We start from the raw sequence: 25164 nt of genomic DNA on the forward strand, positions 1-25164 counted from the left end.
GGAAAATGTACAGTCTGTGTCACAGCCAAAAGTGGAGTCATGAGATGTATGCTTTGCTGATAATTTCTTACGCTTAGTTTATTTTCCCAGTTAGGTAGAAAGAAATTTTCTTGTAAAAATTTTGTTCACCGTCAACTGCTCTATTGCACACAAGCAGACCATTTCCTTCAGTGTACCTTGCCCTTTCTTATACCAAATAAATATTGTGCCTCCAAGCAGAAGCTCAGGTGTGCTAAGAGTACATATTTGAACTTGCCCCTCACAGCCCCCATTCTCCTATCCCACTCCCACTGTGTTTTTCAAACCTTCAAACATGAATAATTTCATTCATACTCCAGGAGAAAAGAGCTAGGGATTATTCAGGTGTCATGATGATAGAAGTGAACCCAGGCTGGGCTTGCACCACCAGAATTGTCTAGCTGGCTTTGAAGGAAGACGAGCTACACGGACCTGGACGCAAACACCCTGTCCGCTGCTTGCCACCTATCTGACTTTAGGCACATAATTCGATCTTTCCTTAAACCTCAGTATTCTTTGCTTTAAAATAGGGATAGCACTGTTTAGTGCCATTTGTTGAGGGCATACCATGCACCAAGCAGCGCTTTACTTACCTAATCTCATTTGTAACAGTCTGATGGGGAGTACTGTTTTTCTCATTGTGCATGAAGCTGAGGCCAGGAAGGCTAAGTCATTTGCCTCAAGTGATGCCCTCAGTGACTCCTAGCATTGTGCTACGGATAAAAACTATGTTTTATAGATCTCAATCAGGCTTCCCTGGTGGCTCAGTGGTAAAGAATCTGTATACAATGTGGAAGACCTGGGTTCAATCCCCAAATTGGAAAGATCCCCTGGAGGAGGGCATGGCAACCTACTCTAGTATTCTTGCCTGGAGAATTCCATGGACAGAGGAGCCTGGTGGGCTACAGTCCATGGGGTCGCAAAGAGTCGGACGTGACTGAGCGACTAAGCACACACACACATCTCAATCACCAGGCTTAGAAGAATATGAGAAATAACTCCTGTGGTTAGTCACCTCGTGCATATAACTGTAGACCTGAACATTTTCTTAGGATAAGATTACTGAGTGATTTTTTTTTTGCTTTTGCTCCTCATATAGCTTAGTTCTTTGGTTTTCAAGCAAATGTATAAAATGGGTTATTGCTTCATTTTACAGAGAAGGAATCTGAGTCAGAGTTTAGATGATTCACCCATGACCACAGAGTAAATAAATGATAGACGTGGGCCTGAAACACAGGCATTCAGAGGCAAAACCCATGTTCTTTCAGACTAATCTTTTGGGTTAATCTAGAGATAAAGACTCTAGGTTAATTTAGCTCTGTCAAATATATCTGAAAGAAACCAAACAAATCCAGTTCCTTTGGTATGGTAGGCTGAATAATGACCCCCAAAATATCCAAGTCCTCATTCTTGGAGGCTATGAATGTTGCTTTCTGTGGCAACAAAGGACTTTGCCGATGTGACTAAGTTAGGGATCTTGAGATGGGAAGACTGTCCTGAATACCTGAGTGGGCCCTCACTCTAATGAGTGTCCTCATAAAAGGGAGGCAGAGGGAGATTGGACTACAGAAGTGTGATTGGGGGTGTGATGAAGGCGGCAGGAGGTCAGAGTGATGTAGTGAAGTGAAGGAGGGGCCAAGGCATGCGGATGAGTTCTGGAAACTGAAAAAGACATGGAAAGAGATTCTCCCTTAAGCCTCTAGAAGAAAATAACCCTGCTAACACATAAACTTGAGTGCAGTGAAGCTTATTTTAGACATCTGCTCTCCAGAATTGTAAGAGCATCAGTTTGTGTCCTTTCAAGCCATCAAATGTGTGATAATTTGTTACAGCATCTGTAGATACACTTCAGCTTGTGTGTATGTGTGTTAGTCAACTCTGTTGTTCCAACTCTTTGCGACCCTAAGGACTGTAGCCCACCAGGCTTCCCTGTCCATGGAATTCTCCAGGCAAGAATACTGGAGTGGGTTGCCGTTCCTTTCTCTAGGGAATCTTCCCAACTCAGGGATCAAACCTGGGTCTTCTGCGTTGCAGGCAGATTCTTTATTGTCTGAGCTACCTGGGAAGCCCCATACTTCAACTTACTGCACAGCAACCGCTGTTTTCTATCTGTAAGTCAGTGCTAAAGCCTACTTTCAAATGGGCCAGTCATGTTTAGATGTAAACCGCTAACCCCTATAGATGATAACTTCTGGATTTTGGTCTAGCAGCACTGACCATTCCTGCTGTTCAAGTATGCATCCTTTCAAACTCTCAAGGGTTTGGAAGATTCTACTCACTTAGTACTTAAAGAATGAGACACATCCCCACCTCCACTCTGTTGCCAGGTAGGAGGAGGCAACAGAATCCAGATGGAATTTTCTAGCTTGCAGTTTAAACTTCACCGCTCAACCTTTAAAGCAGAGGTTGCAAATTGATTGCCCTTGGGCCAGAGATGGATTTTTTTTGACCTGGCAGGGATTCCTTACAATTTCAGTTATTTCCCAGAATTAAAACTCAGGTGATCTCACATAAAAGTTGTGATTTCTGACTTTCCTGGAGAATGGAAAGATCTGGCAACATTGGGGTTATGTGATCGATAGTATTTGCCTGGTAGATGGGGGTCCTCGCTGCCTCCTTTGGGCAGGAGTTGGGTGGCTGGGCTGGCTCTCCCTGTCAGTTTGTTGCCATCTTTCTTTCCAGGACCTTCGTCATTTATTTTTCTCACTTGCTTGGCCCCTGTAGGTAGGTACCTGAGTTTGTGGCTTTGCTTTAAGGGAAAAAAACCAAATCCATATTCTGAACAGTTTAGCAAAATCATTGACCCTTGGCTGATAATCATGGAAATTCATGGAGCGAGGTGACAGAAGAGTTGAGACTTTGCCTTAGTTTTTGCTTAAGTGAGGCAAATATCTTAGATTTTAAATAGGAAAGAAAAAAAAAAAACCCAGTAGATTCTGGAAACCATAGAGCAGTGAGATTAGCATGATTGTTGGTAAAGCTATTAAGCTGGATTTTGGAAAGCACATAGGGAAAAAAGCAAGAGTTTAGGAACAAAGATGTGTTAATCATGCACAAGGCAATACTCAAGTCTGTTTCTAGAATTACTAGTCTCCATGGAAGGTCACTAATGTAGTTGATCTTTATTGCAAAAAGACACATGATAGTTATTTTTTGATGTCTTTGTGGATAGTTATTGGCTGAGTACTTAAATGAGTGATTTGTGCCTAGTTGAACAACAAAACCTAAGGAGCTGTGTGCAGTATCTTTATCAGCCTGGTGAGTGGTGTCTGGTGTAGTGCTCCAGGGTGGGAAGAAAGCAGCAGTTGCGTTACCCTCAGCTTCCTCTCCCATATGGTTCCCCGCCTGCGCCAGGCGCACCGACTCTGCTCACCTGCTGGCCCAGGGCTGCCCTCATTACACCTCACCGTCCATCCCTGTGCTTTCTGTGATCATCTTGGCCAAAGAGTCATCAAATCCTTTTTCTCTGCCATTCAGCCGAGTCCAATATTTTATCTATCAGAGTATTTCGCGAGGCAACAAAGCATGAAAACATTTTATAAAGCACCATTTTTTTTTTCCTAAGAAAGCCCAGCCTCTCTCAGGCTTGGGTCACAGGCCGTGCCGTACATAGTGCTAGGGCTCCTTTGCCTTCCTCTCATTATTTGGTTTAGAAGGAAGTCACTGTGTGTGCATTTCAACCCCGAGGGAGATGTGGGACTGGTGGGCTTTATGCTGTCTCTAGAACTTGCCTTCTGATACCGATTGGCTCCATGAATAATAACACCCTTGTCTCTGGGTCATGACAAGTTTTTACCGCACCTCTGGAGCTCTGTGATTCCTTTCTTGAAAGGAGCATCTTTGGCCCCAGAAATTTCTTCTCTAGGCTGATAACTCCTTGCCCTTCTTGAAAGGCTTAATGGTTTCAGACCTCTAGGATTCCTACTCTCACTCCTATTTGGTTCATCTACAACATACTTACTGCAACATGTACTGGCTGATCTCTGGGAATAAAGCTTGGTTTCACTTGACCATCTAAATTAGCAGCTGGTTCTTAACAGTGGCTATTGATGTAATGGCAGCTGCCATCTTCCTGAGCCCTTTCTCAGATTGATATCTGCTGATGACTTTTGCTCTCTTGGACTTAACCCCATCTAAGTGACTAGATTCTTTATTGTAGCTTACCTCAGGGTGTCTCATGGAGACGCCTTTTAGAATCTTTTCACTGCCTGAATGTCAGAGATCAATTTTGCATACTGTAAATATATGCAGCAACAAGGAAGAGCCTTTTTTCTTATGAAAACATTGAAAAGGTACTTTTCAAATGTTGAGATAACATGAAATGGGATGGAAAGCAAATGATTTGGAAGTCAAACAGTTGAGGATGACTCTCTAAAGGAAATAGAATGGAATTTGAAAGATAAATGTGTGGTCCTGAATTGCAATAAAAAACAAAAATCATGCCTTCATGTTCAAGGTTGGAATACCTGACTTAATTGTGGTACATGCTAGGGTGGGAGTTAGAGATTCATTTGACCTGAGGAAGATCACCATGACCTGAGTGCTAAGAGAGGATGTGCTCTTACATGTGTTAGCAGCAATGCTTTGTCCAGGTTGAGAAGGGAAGCCCCAGACCCTCTACCCAGGGATTGAGTCCCAGCAGCTGGTGGGCATAATGCATCATATTGACTAGCATATTGACTTAAAAATTTTTGGAATGAAATTTCTCTGGGTGAGGCATTGCTCTCCAGTGTTAGGTATTTGTTACTTCTCTGATTCTAAAGACTCCTGTGATCCTTCCTTCCCAGTCCCTTATATAAATACAGTTCTCCGGGACTAGGGTCCACCCTAAGCCTACTCTTTGAGAGGGACTTAACAAAATGAAGGGGATGAAGAAGAGGATGTTCTGGATGGCACAGAAATGAGATGCCAGTTCACGTTGTTGTAGTTGAGAGAGCCACAGGTCTATAATCTGGAGAGTTGTCTTCAGATACCTGAAGGGTTGTCTTGTGGAAGAGGAGTTAGATTCAGTCCATCTTAGGGAACTCTTTTAGACTGTCTGCCTTACTTGAGTCAAAGTTGAGAGGTGCAGAAAGGAGCAGCTTGGTCTCTGTTTTCCAGGCTGTGTTTACTGTGCGGTGGAGGAGACACACACAGATGGCTGTAAAAGAGTACTATGGTTCTCCAGGAGACATAAGTGAGGAGGTGGATTTCTGCTCAGTTTAGAAAGGCCTTTCCCAACAGTTAGATTTCTCTTGGCTCAGACAGTAATGAATCGGCCTGCAATGTATGATACCCAAGTTCGGTTTCTGGGTCGGGAAGAACACTAGTGGAGTGGGCTGCCTTGAACACTAGTTACCGGTCATATAGTCCCGCTGATAAAGATGAGCCGGAGGAAGTCGGAATGGATGACTTTTCTGCCCTTAATCTATGGTTCAGGCCCCTCAACTGGCTTTGCTTTTCTTACCCGGGGAGAGGCATTGTCAACCTGAATGCCCACGGGTTGAACTCAGTGTTCTGGGTTCCATGCTAGAAAGAGTGTGAGGTGGCGTGGTTTCCACCAGGTGGAACTGCATTGGTGTGTTTGTTTTATGGAGACCCAAGAGCCAATGAGAATGGACCCGGCTGTTTTTCTTGTTCATGGACCTGCTAGAAGAATCTAGTGGCATATTTGGCGGGTACAGTCTTGTTGCTGCTTTTGTTTGTTGGTTGCATCTGGTGGTGAAGATCATGGCATCCCATTTGAGTGGGGCAGCATTTCATTTCCTGGGACAAGGAGGCTGAGAAAAGTCGGTTTCCCATGTTTCCCACCTCGAGGAATCCAGGTAACATCCAGAGATTAGCTGCTGAGACAGGAGATTCCGAGTTCTTCCCGTTTGATTAGTTATTGTTGTTTAGTCGCTTAGTCGTGTCCGACTCTTTTGCGACCCCTCGGACTGCAGCCCGCCAGGCTCCTCTGTCCATGAGATTCCCCAGGCAAGAACACTGGAGTGGGCTGCTGTTTCCTCCTCCCGGGGGATTTTCCCAACCCAGGGATCGAACCCAGGTCTCCTGCGTTGGCAGGTGCATTCTTCACCACTGAGCCGCCAGAGAAGACCTTCCCCTTGGATACTGGAACTTGAAAATAATTCAGACTTCTGTTGTTGGGTCCCTGAATTGTATGTCATATTTTGGCTCCGTGCAGAAGGCTGAACCAAGCAAAGGCAGCCTGGGCGGCAAAATGTTCTGATGGCACCATTCTTGTTCTGTCTGTCCTCTTTCTGCTGCTGTATCACCATTCTCATCAGCGCTCCCTTCCCCACTGTCTATAGAATGCAATTGTAAGGAGGCCAGACGGGACCTCTTTCTTTTGGCAGACGCGTTCTAAAGTTCCAAAAGGCAGACACTACCTGAGTTTGGCATTTCCTCCCAGTTTTGTGTGTCTGACCCTGGGTCGGCTCTTTGGGACATTTTCCCCCCAGATATGTCAAAAATCATCTGAAGGATGTGAAGATGAGGTGTAGGAGGTTAGAGAGAGCAGAACTGCCACCCACCTCCCCCAACTGCTCTCATCACTTCGTAGGAAGGAGACAGGCAGTTCTTTCTAGAAAGCCCGAAGCCAGAACCAGTGGTGAAATGCCACAGCTGCTGTGGTCGCAGGGTCTGTGGACGTGTGCATCGTCCCGACAGACACTCTTCCCTTCCAGGAATTCTCTCCCCTTGGGTGAGTGAGAGCTGAGCCAGCCTTGGATGGACTGGGCTACCGCCTCCTATATCGGGCCCCTGGGAATCTCTAGAGTAACAAGAGGCAGAGGGTGGGAGTTCCCAGTCCTGACAGTTAACCTTCACCCAGAGGCTTAAAAAATGCATGGACCCCAGTCCCCAGAGGTAATTTTTTTTAAATGAATACTTGCAATTTTATTTTATTTTTTTGGCACAGTCACTTTAATTTTTATTAAGCGTATGGTTGATTTACAATGTTATGTTACTTTCTGCTGTATAGCATAGTGTATCAGTTATACATACACAGGTAATCTACTCTTTTTTAGATTCTTTTCCCATTAGGCCATTAGAGAAATAGAGTTCCCAGTAGGTCTTATTATCTATTTTATATTTGGTAATGTGTGTATGTCAATCCATCTCCCAGTTTATCCTTTTCCCCACCTTAATTTTTTAAGAGCTTTATAAATTTCCATAGTGTACCGTTCACTCATTTGCTGTGTACAATTCAGGGGTTTTAGTATATTCACAGACTTCTGTGACCAGTACCACAGTTGGAGGACATTTTTAACAATCACGGGCTTCCCTGATAGCTTAGTTGGTAAAGAATCTGCCTGCAATGCAGGAGACCCCAGTTCGATTCCTGGGTTGGAGACATCCACTGGAGAAAGGGATAGGCTACCCACTCCAGTGTTCTTGGGCTTCCCTTGTGGCTCAGTCGGTAAAGAATCTGCCTGCAACACGGGAGACCTGGGTTCAATCCCTGGGTTGGGAAGATCCCCTGGAGAAGGGAAAGGCTACCCACTCCAGTGTTGTGGCCTGGAGAATTCCGTAAACTGTAAGAGTCGGACACAACCGAGTGACTTTCAGTTTCACTTTACCAGTCACTCTCCATTTCCCCTAAAAATCCTCAGTCCTCGGCAATCGACCACCTGTCTGCTTTCTATCTCTATAAACTTGCCTCTTCTGGACGTTTCTTGTAAAGAGAATCATACAGCAGGTGGTCCTTTGTGACTGACTTCTTTCTCTTAGCATAATGTTTTCAAGGTTTGCCATGCACTTCATTATCGTGTACTTCATTCCTTTTATCCTCAAATAAGATTCCATTTTAGGAATATACCATATTTTGTTTATCCACCATCAGATGACAGACGTTTGGGCTGATTCTCATTTTTGGCTATTATGAGTAATGGTACAAATTGTACAAAATGGTACAAATGGGTACAAATCTTTGTAGGGAAATATGTTTTAATTTCTCCTGGGAATAGACCTGGATGTAGAATTTCTGGGTCACATGGTAACTTTACATCTAAGCTTTTGAGGAACTACCAGACATGGTTCAAAGCAGCTTCGCCATTTTACAGAGGCATTTCATAAAAGCTCCCCATGGTGAGTCTAGCTGCGATTATAATGTGCTGCCCTGTGGGTTGCAGTTCTCACCTTGCCTCATTTGGCGGTGGTGGTTTTAGTTTTTGTAATCTTTGACCGCACCCTGTGGCATGCGGGAGTTTAGATCCCCAACCAGGGATCAAACTCACTCCTCCTACGTCTTAAGCACTGGACTCCTGGGAAGGTCCACTCGGCCTCATTTGGAAGTAAAACAACTGAAGAACAGAGAGCAGCTTTTACCCAAAGGAGAGAATATTTGTAGAGCAGAACATCCACCCCTTCCAAGGTCTTCTTTCCAACCTTCTCCATCCCTCAGCTCTCGCTGGTAGTCCAAGGCTAACTGAGCTCTGGCTCAGGGACTGGTCAGTCTAATGCTGGAGGAAGTGTCCACCTAGGATCTGGCTTGGCTGCAAAGAGTTAAGTTGATCTGGAAACCTGATCTGCGGTTGAAGTGGAGCAGAGCCCCAGATGTGTAATCCCCGCTTCTAAGGATGCGACATCTCTTCTTGTAAGCGTCATCGCTTTCTTGGTGCTATCTGGTAAAAATTGAGTCATGAGGTGCCGACAAAAAATCCCTTGCATTCAACGTGAAATTTGAGGCATCTGCTCATTCCTGAGATATTCACAGCTGTCAGTCCTGCTGTCTTGATGGTAAACAACTTGCTGGGAATGAACTCCTGCCACTGTGACTTTTCCCTGGCTTGTCTGAGAGAGGCGTGGACCCAGATGGTGTGCGCTGGAGAGTGTGAGGGTAAGGGGCTGCGTGGGGGTCACCCGAGGATTGAGCAGCCCCTCCTTTCACAAAGCGCTGCTTCCAGGGTAGCCCCAGTGGAGGGAGGCAGAAGCCAGCCGAGTTGTCCCGGGAGCTCTGAAGGGACATTCCTCTCCCTGCAGGGGCGCATGGCCCTGCAGTGTGCCTGTGAACCAGCCTGAGTCCTGTTCTCCCTTCTCTGTGTTTGCAGCCACGGCGCGGGCTACGAGAGTGACAACCACACCACGCCCATCCTCTGCGGCGCGCAGTACAGGATACACACCCACGGCGTCTTCAGGGGCATTCAGGTGAGTACCGCGGCCCCGGCTGCCTCTTTCCTTCCCAACAGCCTCTTAATTCCTCACTGCTGGCCGTTTGGCCCTGGCAAGTCTGTCCCTAACCATTGGCTCCTGTGTCAGCAGGGATCCCCCCTCTTCCACTGGTGCAGGCTGGGGGGCCTTCTCCTCTCCAGAGGCCAGTGTGGATGCAGCCACCTCACTCAGACCAGGGTGCTTTCTGCAGAATTCCCTTCTTTCCTCCTTCACTGTTTAATTCACCATCTCTAGAGTAGGCTATGCACATCTTATGTTGGGGCTAAATGAGCTTGAATTAATGACCTGGACTCTGGACTTTTAAGACTTGTTCTGCACGGTCAAGTGCCCAAAGGTAGACTCTGTCTTTGCTAAGGGAGAGTGAGGAAAGGAAAATAAAATGGAAACTGGACGGAAGACCATCTCCCGGAGCCTCTTTTGGGCGTTCAGAACCACGCACAGTTACCAAGGATTTGTGTTTGTGCCTTTGGCGTGTGATTCTGTGGTTGCAACAACATGAGTAACGGCTAAGATACTTTCTCCAGAGTAGTCAGCACGTTAGAAATAAGTTGTGTGTGGGCCAAGTTCCCACGTGATGTGTGGAGCAAGTGCTCTGAGATGTTCTGATGAATGTTTCCAGAGGCACCGTGGGGATAGAATAGCGTGTTCCCTCATCCCAAGCCTTCTAATGGTGAGAATAAAGGTGAGGGTGATGGAAGTATGGACATCTGATGGAAGTCAGACAAGTACTGTCGGGCTTCTCCACCAGGACCGGCTGACACTGACAACTCCGTTTTATTCCCTGTTGCCGTGTGTGCTGCCTCTGGGGTGAATTAAAGGAACTCTGTGAAACTCCTTTTCCCTTCCTTTTCACCAAGCCCAGTTTATCAAACTTATTGTGGCCTGTGTTCGTTTTCATATAGAGTGAACCAATCTGACACAGCTGGCTCCTCATTTAAGCTTATTCCACCTTTTGCCTTAAGACACTGTGTCATCAGTAGTAGAGCCGTATAGCACTACTGTATGTTTACTTTAAAAAAGGTCGCACAGCAAGAGGTGAAATAGGAGCTTGGACATGTGCTTGTGGATGGTGTGGGAAGTTCACAGGGCAGGAGTGGGTAAGCTTAGAAGTGGTCCCGGGTCTTAACACAAACTGTGGATGTGCTCTCGGGTCGTGACTCACACGTCTGTGTGAGGGCGAGAAGGGTTCAATGGTCCCTCAGCCACTTGCATTGCTTTTGTCTATGACTCATCAGTCCCCGGAGCCTAAGGAGCATTTGCCTCACTGTTTCCCTCTAGCTTCTTCTCATGGAGGACCGACCATGCACACACACTCCTACAGGGTAAAGGTGATCCACAGAATGCCCTGTGATGCACATATAAAGTGGGCAGAGGGCACACACACAGTGCTTCCTGGTGTCTCTATTAAAGGATCGTACTGGCAACACTGTGGGCTTGCTGTGGTTTCAGCTCCCTTCACAGACAGAACCCTCACCTCCCCGGATGTATTATTCTTCCTTGTCACTGACTCACACGTGGGAGGTTGCTCAGTTGGGGGCTCATTTTTCTCTAAAAAGGACTTCCCAACCCATTGCAGATGGGGCCCAAGGTCATGTGGCCTGGTGTCCAAGTGGGAGGCCATAGAATAGAACCTGGGGCTTTGACTTCCAGACCTCTTTGCCTCAAGATGAGAAGCTGAGATTGGGAGCTCTGCCAGTGTGCAGCATTTCTTTTCCAGATGTTCTGGATCAGCAGCCCCAAGACAGACTTCATCTCGGGTCCCGGTTATGGTTGATCATTAGTGATGATCTCAGGGCACTGCACTGTCGAATGTTCTGCTCTGTCATCCACTAGCAATGTCTCCTTTGGGCACCTCAGGTGTTGGGGGGAGTGGTTTCAGGCATCGCATCCACTGTCCCTGCTTTGGGAATACGTCAAAGCTCACTTTCCTTGGGACCAGTGTGAGTGTTCACGTGTGGCTCAAAACCTCTGTTTATCTTCTGCTCTGTTTGCAGGATGTGCGGCGTGTGCCTGGAGTGGCCCCGACTCTTGTCCGGTCGGCCTCTGAGACCAGTGAGAAACGCCCCTTCATGTGTGCTTACCCAGGCTGCAATAAGAGATATTTTAAGCTGTCCCACTTACAGATGCACAGCCGGAAGCACACTGGTAAGTGCATTTAGCGTCCAGCCTCGGTTCCGGTGACTCAGGGGAGGCTTAGGAGCCCCTGCTTCTGGCTGTCACTGCCAGCACACAGATGATTTCTAGAATGCAAAGTAGGCACTACTTTGAGGTGATGGAAAAAGGCTGTCAGGCCATTTTGTATCCTGAAGTTCTATCCTTTATTAAAAAAGGGAAGAGCACAGTAGGTAGAGAGAGAATTTCACAGAATTAAAGAGACCTATGCTTGAAGTCTGGTTTCACCACCAGGTGGTATGACCTGCAGCAAGTTACCTAACCACTCTTCAAACTTCATGTGCCTTACATGGAAAATGGAGATGATAGCCTCCCTTATACAGTTGTTGAGACTAGATTATCTTCTAAAATAAAATTGAATTAAAGGAATTAGAGATATGAACCATCTCATACAGTTTGCTGTGTCAATAAGTCTGAATAAATGCTCTTATTAGTTTTATCATAGTATTAGCATCTTTTAAGGGAGAGGAGCTAGCCTGGGAGCTTGGTAGTTGGATAATTCTAGGAACTTGATGTGCAAGGTCATTCTGGAGACTTAGGATGAGATGATCCGAAGAGGAACTTAACTGCTTGGGTAGGTAATAACCAACCAGGTAGGAATGGGAAAATGGCTTCTAAGTTTAACTTTGGTTTTGAACCTAAAAAAAAAGATGATGATTTTTGATGATGTTTTAAAGAATACTGAATTTTCCCACAGGTCACAGGGTCTGCCTCTGGAAGAGAACTGGCCACGTTTGGTTGTTGGCCACAGTGAATGTGAACATCGGTTTCACAAATCTCTGTTCTTGGTTGGCCTTGTGGGCACTGGATGGGAATGTGACTGAGTTTTCCTACAGGAAATCAGGGCAAAGTGCAGGCTTTCCTACTAGGGAGCTGGTACCATTTTTTTCCACAACTGAAGGTAGCTTCTTTGTTATAAGTACCATTATTGTTTATTATTGCTTCCCTCATAGCTCAGTTGGTAAAGAATTGCTTGCAATGCAGGAGACCCTGGTTTGATTCCTGGCTTGGGAAGATCTTCTGGAGAAGGGGTAGGCCCACTCCAGTATTCTTGGGCTTCCCTTGTGACTCAGCTGGTAAAGAATCCGCCTGCAATGTGGGAGACCTGGGTTCAATCCCTGGCTTGGGAAGATCTCCTGGAGAAGAATACTGGCTACCCACTCCAGTATTCTGGCCTGGAGAATTCTGTGGACATGACTGAGCGACTTTCACTTCCATTGTTTTATTGTTACTGCGGACTTTTCTTTGGGGAAGCTGAAGAAGAAAATGAACTGGTTTCAGATCCCTTGAGACTATTGGTCTTTGCTAAGCCATTGTGTCTGAAGGCTACAGTTCCAGCATAGACCTGAGCTTGCACTCAGTAGACCACCTGCTTTGATGCTGAATATGAGAAGTTGCATGTTATATTGTTATGTATTTCCCCAAATGAGATAATTTGAAAAGTAAAGATAAAGTAAATGATAAAGTATGATAAAGTAAAGAAATGATAAAGTAAAATTCTGCCTAGACAAATACAAGAGAAAACATTGAAGGCAATATGGTTGTAGAAATTATAATGGAAAAGAGGCACTTAGAAAACAGTAAGGGTTAGATGTCTATGGGAAGGGAAGGCAGTAAGAAAGATAGCCATGACCCTCAGACCTGCTGGAACCTTTAAGAAACTCATCCTTGCAGAAGACGAGGAGGGAAGGGTATTTAACATCACTGAAGTTCCCTTCTTGAAAGAGTGCCATCTTTTTGTATCTATTCCTAATAATAGTACAGACTATTATGTTAAGAACCTTTTATTAAATACTTTCCATGGGCCAAATTCTCTACATTCATTATTTCATTTTATTCTCTCACACAGAACAATTATCCAATGGGTAGGATATAGGGAAGCCAGACTGAAACTCATGCCTTTTAACTCCAAGTCACAAGCCCCTTGCTCAAAGAGCTGATGGTCTGTTTTGGAGCCAAGACATACAAAAGTGAAAAGGGAGGAGAGAATGTCTGATGATAGAGTGAATCTGGAGGCTCTGAGAAGATTCATTCAGAGGGTATTGCTTCGAGTGAGCATCATTTGTTTCTTGGAGAAGGAAGGGCTTGGGTTAACCATTAAAGGGTAGGCAGGGTCGGGCAGAGAAAGTAAAGGATGAGCAGAAGCAGAAAGGCAGAAAAAAGACATGAGACTGGATAGAAGTATTGCTTTTTCCAGCTTGAAGAGCTGAAGTTAAGGTGCTAGGCTGGATATCAATAGAAAGTTGAGGAAAGGTTCCTGCTTTCAGGATTTTCCAGCCTGTGGCACAAGGTGGATCTGACAAGGCCCCACGTCAGCCATTCTGTAATGAGGAAAGGAAAGGCTTTCTATGTGAACATGAAGCTTCCAAGAAGGCATCGCAGAGGAAACAGCGTTTGAGAGGGGCGTGCCGTAGAGTTTATGGTGGGTTAGGAATCTGGAGATAGGGACTAAGGGTATTTAGTGTGAGCGAAGTTCAAGGCAGGGTTCAGGAAGGGTGAGCTCTGTAGAGCAGGAATATAGATGAATTGGGGAAGCTGAGGAGGTCTGAGGCTAGAAAGATAACCAGGGACTGCCTGACAACAGAGAGAGCCGGCTGATCCTGGGATGGCTTGCTCTCCATCCCAGAATGCTGGTGACTCAGAATTCTCATAAGGAGGTGGGACAGTTCAGGGTTGCTCAGTGTACTCAGGGAGCACAGTTCCTGGGATTTGGCTGAACTTTTTCCTGCAAAGACAGGGGCGGGGCTTCTCCATTGTGAGGCAGGAGGTTGTGTAATCCCATTCCTGTCTTCTCTCGAGTCAAGGGATCCTCAGACCTCTAAGGCTCTGGCTCCTAGTTTAATTTGAGCCTCTTACAACCCTGGAGTTGTTTATACCTGACTCGGGGATGGGAAGTCAGTAGCAGAGAACACCAGCACCTTAGGCCATAAAACATCAAGTCCTTACTCCACGGGGCCAGCTCCAGGGGACATCCATCCCAGAATTCTGCCACAAACTCAAGTCTTGGACTCAAGACCGCTTTGGTTTATTATTTGTTTAAATATTAGCTGCCAGTATTTTTTGAGCACTGCCTCTGTGCTAGGCTCTAAGCTAAGCCCTTTCTGTGGATGGTCTGTTGTAATTTGTTTATAAGTCCTTGGAAGCTGTCAGGTCATTGGCCCCATTTCACAGTGAGGAAACGACACCTCATCCAGCAGATTGAAAGAGCTTGGATATTCCCCACTGTGTCAAACTCCATGACCCGAGTTCCCTTTGCTTCCAACTCAGCCTTATTCACCCAGCCCCTGATTCTGCGCCTCCTGCCCATGAATGTATGTATGTAGGTGGGACTTCCTCCTAACCCTGTGGTTGGCATGCATGCATGCTAAATCACTTCAGTCGTGTCTGACTCTGTGACCCTATGGACAATAGCCTGCCAGGCTCCTCTCTCCTTGGGGGTTCTCCAGGCAAGATACTGGAGTGGATTGCCATGCCCTTCTCCAGAGCATCTTCCCGACCCAGGGATTGAACCTGCGTCTCTTACCATCTCCTGCATTGGCAGGCCAGTTCTTTACTGCTAGCGCAACCTGGGAAGCCACCTAAGGTTGACAGCATATCCCTGAAACCTTCCGCCCACGTGCCTTTCAGCATTTCGGGATCCTTTCAGTCCCAGTAAGAGAAGTTGCCTCTAATGAGATCTTTATTTCCAATATCATTTTCCAATGGAATATATGTCTTCCCCAAGGTGAGAAACCATACCAGTGTGACTTCAAGGACTGTGAACGAAGGTTTTCTCGTTCAGACCAGCTCAAAAGACACCAAAGGAGACACACAGGTTTGTAGGCTCCCTTCTCGTTGCCGGCAGTGTGTTCCCTTGGGTCATGGTTGATTTTGTGATTCTCTTTATTGTTCAGTATGGGTGTAAGAGGGTCAGCTGTTTTTTTAAGTTTCTCCAATAATTTTCCCTCCTAATTGCTGGGGATTTACCTTCCCTTTAAAAAAAAAAAAAAAAAAGGAAAGGAAACATCCCACATTTTCTCCTGAAAACCACAGAGTCATGAGACTCCCACTAGCAATTTGCTGATGATACAACTGAGTCTCAGTAAAGAACACGGGTGGGTGGAGAGCAAAGTCCCATCTGTAGTGTGTGATTCACTTTTTCAGTCTCAGACACAGCTGAAACCTCCCTGAGAAGCTGGACACTTGTGGTTAAGCAATAGTTGTTCCAAGACAACAGGTCTTCAAGGATCACTGTGCTGCATTAGGTGGCTCCTGCTGGGCCTGGGGTGTTGGGGAAATCTGAGGGTGAGCCAGACTGCAGGTATGGCTGGAAATGCCCAACTCCTCAGGCTGCCGGGAAGCAGGCCTTGTGGGTCTTGCTATGCCCCCACGTGGTTAGGGCCGCGGCTAGACCTTCTCTGTCCGTTTAGGTGTGAAACCATTCCAGTGTAAAACTTGTCAGCGAAAGTTCTCCCGTTCCGACCACCTGAAGACCCACACCAGGACTCATACAGGTAAAACAAGTGCGTAAACTTTTCTTCACATTTATTTTTCTTTATTTTTTTAAACTACTGTTGAATGGAGTTGCTTGTGATGCGAGAGATTGGAAAAGATGGGTGTAAACGTTCTAAACAGCTTTAGATTCAGGAAAGAGAAAGAACAGTGCATGGCTGTCTTTAAATAATAATATTGTTTAAGAAGGAATGGGAGTGGGAGGTATGGAGAAGAGATGTGAAAAGAACTGTTTTCAGGAGTGTCCAGAATGAAATGAAGAGATAAGTTAGGTCCTTGCTGTTCCCAGTTTGTTGCATCACATCTTTATCACTCAGTTTGATAGGATAATCAACCTTGGAGAAAAACAGCAGAAATTCTAGCAAGCCAACCACTTGTACTCATGAAAGTTTGCATTTTATAATACTGTTTTCAGAGACATGAATCTTTGCTCTGCTAAAAGTTAATGCCCCAGGAGCAGTCATGGTTTCTGCCAGACTCATATTGGTGTGTGGGTATTATTTCCTTCATAGTAGAATAGAGGGAGGGACTTCCCTCGTTCTCTCTGGCCCGGTGGTTAAGACACAGCATTTTCAATGCAGGGAGCACAGGTTCAATCCCTGGTCAGGGAACTAAGATCCCACATGCTGCATGGCCAAAAATTAAAAATTAAACAAACAAAAGGAATATAGAGAGAAAGGACATTTATTCACAGCTGCTAAAAGTTTTTGCTTCTCCACAAGGCTGGTGTGATTCATAATGAAAATAGCACCATCTTTGTTTATTTTCTAGCTTTAGAGGGAGGACCAATGCTTAGGTTATCTCATTTTATCTTTACAACATCCTTGGAAGAAAAGTAGGATAGATAACATTTTATCCCCATTTTACAGATGAGGAGACTGAGGCACATAATGATGAAATAACTGTTTAAAGTCCAAAGCTAGTAAGTAGCCAGTTCTGTCTGCTCCCAGCCCACCTACCCACTGCTTCTTTATTGGGGAAAGAGTCTGTGTTCACTTTGTGGCCCAGGAAGGAGAGAGAATCAGGAGGAGACCCCCAGTCAGCAGAGTTGAGTTCCCTTGAGAGTTTGAGGAGGATGATGACTGACAGGGGAAGAGGTTAGGATTTGTCCATTAGGAGGTGACCTTTGACAGCATGGTTGGCAGTGGGAGCAGGGGACAGAAGCCAGATCAGGAAGGGCAGAGGGACAGTGAGTGGGAGGCGAAGGAAGTGTGAGCCGTGAGCCTCCGTGCAGTCCTGGATTCTCAGCCCCAGCAGGCTGTACTTGCAGACAATCAGAGTACCTGTGCCCCAGAGTCAGTGGGATGGACAACTCATTTTCTGACTCGAGTACCTTTAATGTCACTTCTTTGCCTTAGTCCTGAGCTCATAATTTGGTGGGAAAGAGTTATCATCCCTGGTACCCTGAGCCCCACCTCATGCATATCTGTATATGTACAAAATGACCCGTGTCACCAGCAGACTGTTTAATATCTAACTGGGAACTATAGTTGATTAGCCTCCAGTTCCGACCCAGGGACAGTGCCTCCCGTGGGATATTTCTCAGTGTTTGTCCCATCCAGTATTTCTCAGAGAAGGACTAGCTATATCCTGAGAACCTGCCCAGGTGGTGAAGGAATTGGCTCCTGTGACGCTTTTACTTAGGATAAAGCCACAGCTGTATTTCCGTTATGCCAAGGCCCAGGAAGTGTGATGCAACCAGGTGTGTCCTACAGACAGACCTGGATTTGGAATCAGACAGACCTATGTTTAAGAAGTCCTGCCTGTGTCTGCCCTCACCGAGGTTCCAGCCTCATCTGTAGAATGGGGATAGTAATGCTCACCTTACAGGTTGTTGGAAGGAGTACATGAAATTATATATATTATGTATAATTAATATATATAATTTTATATGTGTGTGTGTATATATATATAAAAATGATAACCCAGCATAGAGCTTAGTACATAGATGGGCATTCAGAAATGCTAATTGTCTTTCCCATCCAAAATGAGACTTGGAAGAAACTTCTGAGGCCTCCTTAGATAGAGAAGGAGGCTCGATATTTTGGTAAGCTTTTTAAAAATCTCAAAACCATGCCTCACCTCAAATCTTCTATATAATGGGCATTGCTCTCTAAATAACCCTTTAAGGTAAAAGAAGCAAATACCATATGTACTGATGTCAGTAATTTATTTAAAACACCCAGCCCATCCAGAATATCTATACAGACAGAGATATTAAAGCCGTAGTTACAGCTTTGCTACTGGATGGCTGTCCATTAACAGTATCCTGCGTGATGATCCTAAGTGCCTTGCCTTCCAGTTAAGCTCAGTTCCCTCCTTAAACAGCAAACGGGAAGCATTTACACAATTCCCGAAACCGTCTAATGACAGGGGTTTTGTTTTACCAAGTGTTTTCCCCCCTTGATTAAGTATGAAGTGCCCAGACATTTCCATTAACTAGACTCACTCCTTCTCTCCCACTTCCCAAGTCTTCTGACTCAGTAACATTTTGTCATTGTCACAGCATTTTAATCCTCGCGGCCCCAGAGGTGCTGCCATGTCAAGGCCGCCTTGTGAGATGAACTAGATGTGTGAGCTTAGGGAAAGAGCCAGAGGGAATCTGGAGTGGGTGCCTTGTGATGACTTAACTCAGGCCTTTGGTAGTTGAACTTGCAGCTCCGTTTCTCCACGGCAAGTGTCTCTGACTGGCCATTGTGTCAACAGGTGAGAAGCCCTTCAGCTGTCGGTGGCCCAGTTGTCAGAAAAAGTTTGCCCGTTCAGACGAATTAGTCCGCCATCACAACATGCACCAGAGGAACATGAGCAAGCTTCAGCTGGCGCTCTGAGGGGTCCGCACCGGCCACCGTTCCGTGTCCCAGGCAGCACAGAGTGTGGACTCCTTTCAAAGCTGACTTTAAAATTCCTCCTCACTCGCCTGTCAGAGAAGGAGACGGCGGTTGATCTTTCTTCATCCAGCGTCTGAGACAAGATGCCTGTACTACTGGATTCTACCAGGTTTGCCCAAAGGAGTTGGTCTCTGCTCAGCCAACTTTGAGTTGACGCGTAAGGCCCTGGAGAAGTGGCTCTCAGTGTCCGGTCAGTTAAAAGCCCGTCACCATTTGGTCTGGATTTTGCACTGTAAGCAGAGCCACTGTTGGCCCCTTCTCACTTTACGCTCATTTTCACGAGGAGCGGAGTCATTGTACCATTTTCCATCATAGAATATTTATGGGCCCGGGCATGTGGATGTGTCTGCTAATGTAAACTTTGTCATGGTTTCCATTTACTAACAGCAACAGCGAGAAATAAATCAGAGCGCAAGGCGCTGGGGGTGAGTCCTGTCCGACATTCCGGAGGTTAGGCAGGCTGCTAACCTGGACCAGGCAACTTTTAAAACTCAAGCATTTCAAGCAGCTGATAAAAAAAAAAAAGAATCAGAACTAACCAGTACCTCTGCAGAGATATCTAAAAGAATCTTAGCATTCAGTTAATTCATTGTTAACGTTAGCACAATGCTCTTAAGAAATCATGCTTGAGGATTGAAGATTTTGTTTTTGTGTTTCTGTTTGACTTTTGAGTTGTAGTCATATACATCTTCAGAGGTGTACATATCTCCTCACACAAAGGAAGTGGAATTCATTTTTATCATTTGGGGTGTCCTTAGAGTATACAGACCATGCTGGTTATGTGGCTTCAAGTTGTAAAAATTAAAATGACTCTAAAAGAACATAAGGGCTGGTCCAGAATTTCCACTGATAAGATTGTTCTTAAGTAACTTAAGTAACTTTGGGTCTCCAAATATATGTGAAAAAAAAAAATGAGACTTAATTGTGTGAGGAAATCCATTGTTTAAAGGTGGTTGGGTGTATGTGTGTGTGTTTTGTTTTTATTTTTTAAGGGAGGGAGTTTATTATTTACTGTTGCTTGAAATTATTGTGTAAATATATATATCTGATAATGATCTGCTCTTTGACAACTAAAGTTAGGATATGTATAAATGTTAGATGCATCACTGTTTTGGTGTTGATCTTCCAACATATTGATGATAACACTAAAAATGTAACCTGCATTTTTCACTTTGCTCTCAATTAAAGTCTATTCAAAAGGAAAATGGTAAGATTCTATCAGCTGTATTGTGTTCACATCTTGGGGAGAGTTGAACCTCTTTTCTACAGGTAAGATGCTGACACTGACATCAGTGACCACTTAAGACTAACCAGGTCCTGACCATTCTTTGTTTCTCTCTGTTGAAACTCAGGAGGCAATCACTGACCCTAGAAGCTGCCAGAGAGCATTGCCTCCTCTCATCATAAAGTAATTGTGATCACATGGGCTTTTGGCTGGACGGGAGGACTTGTGTTTTCAGAGTCATTTTCATCAGGCTATCATTGCATTACTTCTTATTCCATATCAGCAAAAGAGCCTAGAGAGATGCAAATGATAACTGGTTTTTTTTTTTTTTAAAGTTCACAGGTACACACTGCAATCAGGAAGGTATAAACTGAAAACCTAGTACAACTGAATTTGCAGTTGTAGTTGCTATGAAGTAGCTCAGCAGGTTGGAGACAGCTCAGGCTTTCCAGGGCAGCTGAGTGTGAAAGCAAAGATCTACATTATCTATAACTATAAACCCTCTTCCTGGTTCTGGTGGATAGTTTTTCAGTTGTAAATAAGGAGATTAATTTGGTGCCGCTTCTCTCCACTCCATTATCTGGGAACTTGCATGCATTCCAGGCTTCATTTCTTCATTTAAAATGTATCTTGAACAGACAGCAGCTCACCGCAGGGATTTTTCTGTGTTGAAGTGCAGCTCAAAGTTTGGGGCCGCCTGAAAGTCAGGTCCTGAGGCCCCACTTGGTTTGCATCTGGCTCTTGCATCACTGTTAATTATAGCGAATGTGGTGACTCATTTGTATCAGCAGTTTTTATCTTTTCCTGCCAGAAGACAGCATTTCTCTGGAGAAGCTCAGGACAAGCATGGCAAACGTCAGCGAGTCAGAGCGAGCCAGGTTTCACAACAAAAGCGGCCGCATTGTTTCAGCTGCTCTAGGAAGCCCAGAGAGTCTCACACCACCTCAGCAGGTCAGCCTGCAGTTAAGGTCATGGGCTTTGGAAAGCAGACCAAGCTGGGTTCAGATCGTGAGTCCTTGGTTTCCTCATCTGTAAAGTGGGGACTCTTTTGTCCCTGTCTGACAGATAGTTGTAGTGAGGATTAAACAGGGGGGGAAGCATTAAAACTTCAAGCACATAGCAAAGGCTTCATGAACAGCATCTAGGAAAATGATTACCCAAGAACTCATGCTAATTTCCTTTCCACTCCCCTCTCCCACCTCCCCGCCCTAAACACTACCACCACCTCCAGTGTCCTTTTGCGGTATCCAGATATCTTCACAGGTCAAGTCCACCAAATGACAAACAAATCCGTTTCACAAGCTCGAGTTAAGGTTCGCAGCAACAGAGCCCTTGTCAGCCTCCCCACAGAGACCACGTCTGTTGGTTTTGTGTTTGGTGATGCACCCAGTGGTGCTGAGTATGTGTTCTGAGACCTGTGCTGTTGGCCATGAGCAGATTGTCAGGAAGAAAGTTGGTCACAGGGAGCTCTCTGTAGCTCAGGCTAGAGGCTATATGAAGTGCAGATGTCAAAATGTACATTTTCCCATTTTACTTTAGTAAAGTGTGTGGTCCAGTATCTTTAAAAGGCCGCTATTTCCTGCCCTTCAGTGGTTCTTCCCAGACTCTCTCATCCTGGAACCTCTCTAGCACTTGGAGTACATAACATTCAATAGCATCTTACATGGGTGTTGTGCTTTCCCATCTAGGACCATCTGTCTATAAAGTTGACAGGATAAGTATTATTCCCACTTTACAGATGGGGAAGCTCAGGCTCAGTGATAGTAGTGACTGAGGCTGGTCTTGGTAGTCCATATCCAGTTTTCCTTCCAAAACGTGCTTGATGATGTAGACATGCATTCTGCTTCATAGTTTTATATCTGCAAGTTATACCTTCCTAACCATGTGTGAGCTCCTAGAGGAGTGGATCATCTCCCTCCCTATGTTACTTCTCAAGGACTTCTCAGCTTTTACTATCCACAGACATTTCCTATGGAACGGAATTTGTTCAAGTACAGTCTGCCATTCTGGAAGTTCTGGGGCAAGGCCTGAGACCACATTCCTGACACGTTCCCAGGCAGTGCCCACCCTGCTGGGCTGTGGACCACACTTCATGTTAGCCACTCAGTCGTATCTGACTCTTCACAACCCCATGGACTGCAGCCAGCCAGGCTCCTCTGTCCATGGAATTCTTATATTTCTGGTGGCTCAGATGGACCACACTTTCCAAAGACCTAAAGGCTGGGCTCCATAAATACTTTCTGCTGAGTTTTGCACCTGACAGTCCCAGGACCACCCCGAACCTGCTTATTAGCCTGTAGACGGTGACCATGAAGATGGCCTGGAGCTCTGCAGTAACGGGCCCTGGGGCTGAGGGGCAGGGCACTGGTGTTGAATGTGGTCAGAAGTGCTGCGTGCAGGCGAGTCCATCCCTGCAGAGGTTTGTTTTCAAACACAATCTGCCCATCCTCTGTCAGTGATGTTCCACAGGCAGAGAAGACACTCTCTCCCCCAACCCAAGTCCAGATAAGGAGAAGCATGGCGCACGGTCCGCCTGCAGATCCAGTCCTCACGCCCCACTGCCTTCACATCTCCACCACAGGCCTCTCCGTCCCTGACGCCATGATTGCCGGTGCCCATAGACCAAAGCCTTCCAGTTTTTTGGAGAGGATTTATTTCCCATGAGCCAGGCAGGAATCCCCCATGTCTTGTCCCCACTAGGGGCCAGTGTTTAGCTCTTTGGATACCAAAGGGAAAAGGGAGAAGGCAGTGTCTTCCAGAGCCCTCTGCTCCCTGCGGGGTGTTTGCACCACTGACTTTGGACTTAGCAGGTCAGGCATGTCAGGAACAGGTGTGTGTGTGTGCGTATAAGTAGAAGAGTGGTTCTCAACTAGACACATTTTTCTTCAGAGCCTTGCAGCCAGCAGAATGCCTCATAGGAATTGGTCACAGGTAAATGTGTAAGAACCACAGTTAAGAAACAAATCTCCAAGAAAATATGAAAGGCTTGGCCCTTTTTATTCAGGTCTTTGCTTCTAGTGATTATTTAATTGTATTTCAAATGATTGAAATCTGTGCAAAACTTAGTAAGTGATCACAATGATGACCACATGGTCTGATTTTTTTACACTGAGAAAGTAGCTCCCTCAGTGGAGGGTTCTAGGTTCTTTTCCATTTTTCAAGCAAAATCCTGATTGTGTGAATTCTCAGACTTGTCTTAAGAAGGAAAGAGATGCAGGTAGCAAGGAAAGGAAGGGTCACTTCTCAGAGGGCCAGAAACACAGCAGACCAGACAGCCATACTCAGTCAGGCTCTTCTGAATAAAGTTTTGTTTCAGAGACTGGTGAGGAGACGTGGACAAACTCCTGAGGACACTGAGAAGTCTGCACCTTTAAGCACAGATCGAAAAACAGCCTCCTCCGAGTGGGAGCCTCAGACAGAAAGATCTCAGATAGAAACAGCTAAGGCAGAGCAAATGAGCAAATATAATTTTAGGAGATCACAAGGTATTTGTATGGAGCTCAGAAGGATTGAGAGATGGTCCATGGGGATGGGGCTGAGCTCATTGTAGAGGGTGGGTTGGTTGAAACGAACGGCATCTCTTCATCTGGGCATCCTGGGAGGATTGATGTTGACACTGGGCAGTTGCTTGACACAGTAGGGACTCTGAGGAGGCATTTGGAGTCCAGGAGAAAGAGGAAGGAGGCATGGAAAGAGGGGGACAACCCTGGGAAAAAAGATGAGGGATGGAGTGTGGATGTTAGGGAAGTCTGACAGGAAGTGAGGGCTTCTGTCTGACAGGGCCCGACACCCACGTGAACCCATCCCAACTCTGTTAACATGTACCCAGGGCCTTTCCAAATGGGAGATGCTCAGTGATAATAATGGGGCCATTTACTAGATCTTTATGTACAGGCCGGTGCCATTGTACATAATTCTCTTATTGAGAATGTGCCTAGTTTACAGATAAGGAAACTGAGGCTCTATGAAACACCTCACACAGGGTCTCACAGCTCTTGTATGGCAGAGATTCAAACCAAACTCTGACTCAGATCCCACACCCTTAACCCCTTCATTTTACAACACTTACCCCCTCGTCCCAGAGCATGTTGGCCCCACGAACCAGAGGACAGAAGTGTTGAGAGAACACAGCAGTCATATCTTCTTGCCCACTAGCTTGTTCAGATACTAGGAATGTTTTCTGAGTGCCTGGAGGAAGGGTAGGTGTAATTGGTAAAATGTTCCTCCCATATCCAGTGATAGAGCCTGTTTGTGAAGTATGTTTTTATTCAATATTTTATATTAAATACCGGAACTTAAATGACATAGCATAATGTTAGGCGGACAGTGATAAAAGGGGAAAATTGAGAAACACATTTAAGAGTTCAGGGTCAATGAGTACTTTTAAAAAGCAGCATCCTGCTTTCCCAAGCAGCTCTACGTCAGAGGGAGGGGGCGGGGGAGGAAGCTGCTGGTGTCTGGTGATGGTGGGGGTAGGGGGAAGTCTTGGGACGGGTCCCTTGGACAGGTTTGTCCCTTGGTCTCAGCAGGCAGCCTTCATGTTTCGAAGACGACTTTGGGCTCTTAGCGTCCAAAGGAGGAAGTTCCAGGGAGACTCACAGCTGTCTCTTGTCCTCATTTTTCTGAGGTCTCCAAATACAATGATCCGTGTCAGTGGGCTTTATGCCTCAGTGCGGGCATAGCCTTCCTTCCAGCCACCACTGCAGCCGAGCTGGCCCCTGGCAGGGAAGGAGGGGCACGCTCTGCTTGGAAGGCTTGTGGAGGCCTCATGGGGGCAGAAGTCCAGCGAGGCCACACCTGCCCTCACGGCAGCAGCAGGCCGAGTGAGGCGGAGTTGACCCCCACTCACAGGCTCCGCCTGATAAAGATGCCTTTGAAATCTCTGGGTGGACACCACAAAGTTTGTCTGAGGAAGACTCCTGATGCTGTCGTGTGGAGATAAGCTGCTGCTGTTTTGAGACTGGGACTCCCGGGCCCTGGGAGAAGCAGCTGTGAACCACGCAAGATGCCTCCTCCACCTGTGTCTAGTAAATTCTAACTGCTAGTGGCAAGACACGATGGTTCTGTCTGCTGATCCAGCCTCTGGCCAGTCCCTCCATTCTCCTCTGACAGGAGGGGTCTAGAAAGGTCCAGAGCAGAGGGTGAGGATTGTTGAAAAAGGCCTTAGGGTCGGCATGTCCTCCAGGAGCATCCCAGCAATGAGATACAGGCTCTGCGGTT

The 25164-nt window shown here is 45.9% G+C and overlaps 1 protein-coding gene across 9 annotated transcripts in view; it reads left to right on the forward strand.

Moving 5' to 3' along the window:
* Positions 1-19930, forward strand: part of WT1 (WT1 transcription factor) — a 47911-nt gene extending 27981 nt beyond the window's left edge. For 3 of the 9 annotated variants that reach the window (XM_070473216.1, XM_020911284.2, XM_070473214.1), the window contains 5 exons: positions 9048-9144; positions 11163-11313; positions 15065-15154; positions 15750-15833; positions 18538-19930. In XM_070473216.1, coding sequence (XP_070329317.1) covers positions 9048-9144; positions 11163-11313; positions 15065-15154; positions 15750-15833; positions 18538-18659 — 544 coding nt within the window. In that variant the 3' untranslated portion in view covers positions 18660-19930. Of the gene's footprint in view, positions 1-9047; positions 9145-11162; positions 11314-15064; positions 15155-15749; positions 15843-18537 lie in introns of all 9 variants that reach the window. The other 6 variants (XM_070473219.1, XM_070473213.1, XM_020911285.2 and 3 more) reach the window with 3 other exon arrangements.
* Positions 19931-25164: the final 5234 nt, after the last annotated feature.

This window comes from Odocoileus virginianus, chromosome 10 (assembly GCF_023699985.2).
Source record: "Odocoileus virginianus isolate 20LAN1187 ecotype Illinois chromosome 10, Ovbor_1.2, whole genome shotgun sequence".
In the NCBI taxonomy this organism is placed as follows: Eukaryota; Metazoa; Chordata; class Mammalia; order Artiodactyla; family Cervidae; genus Odocoileus; species Odocoileus virginianus.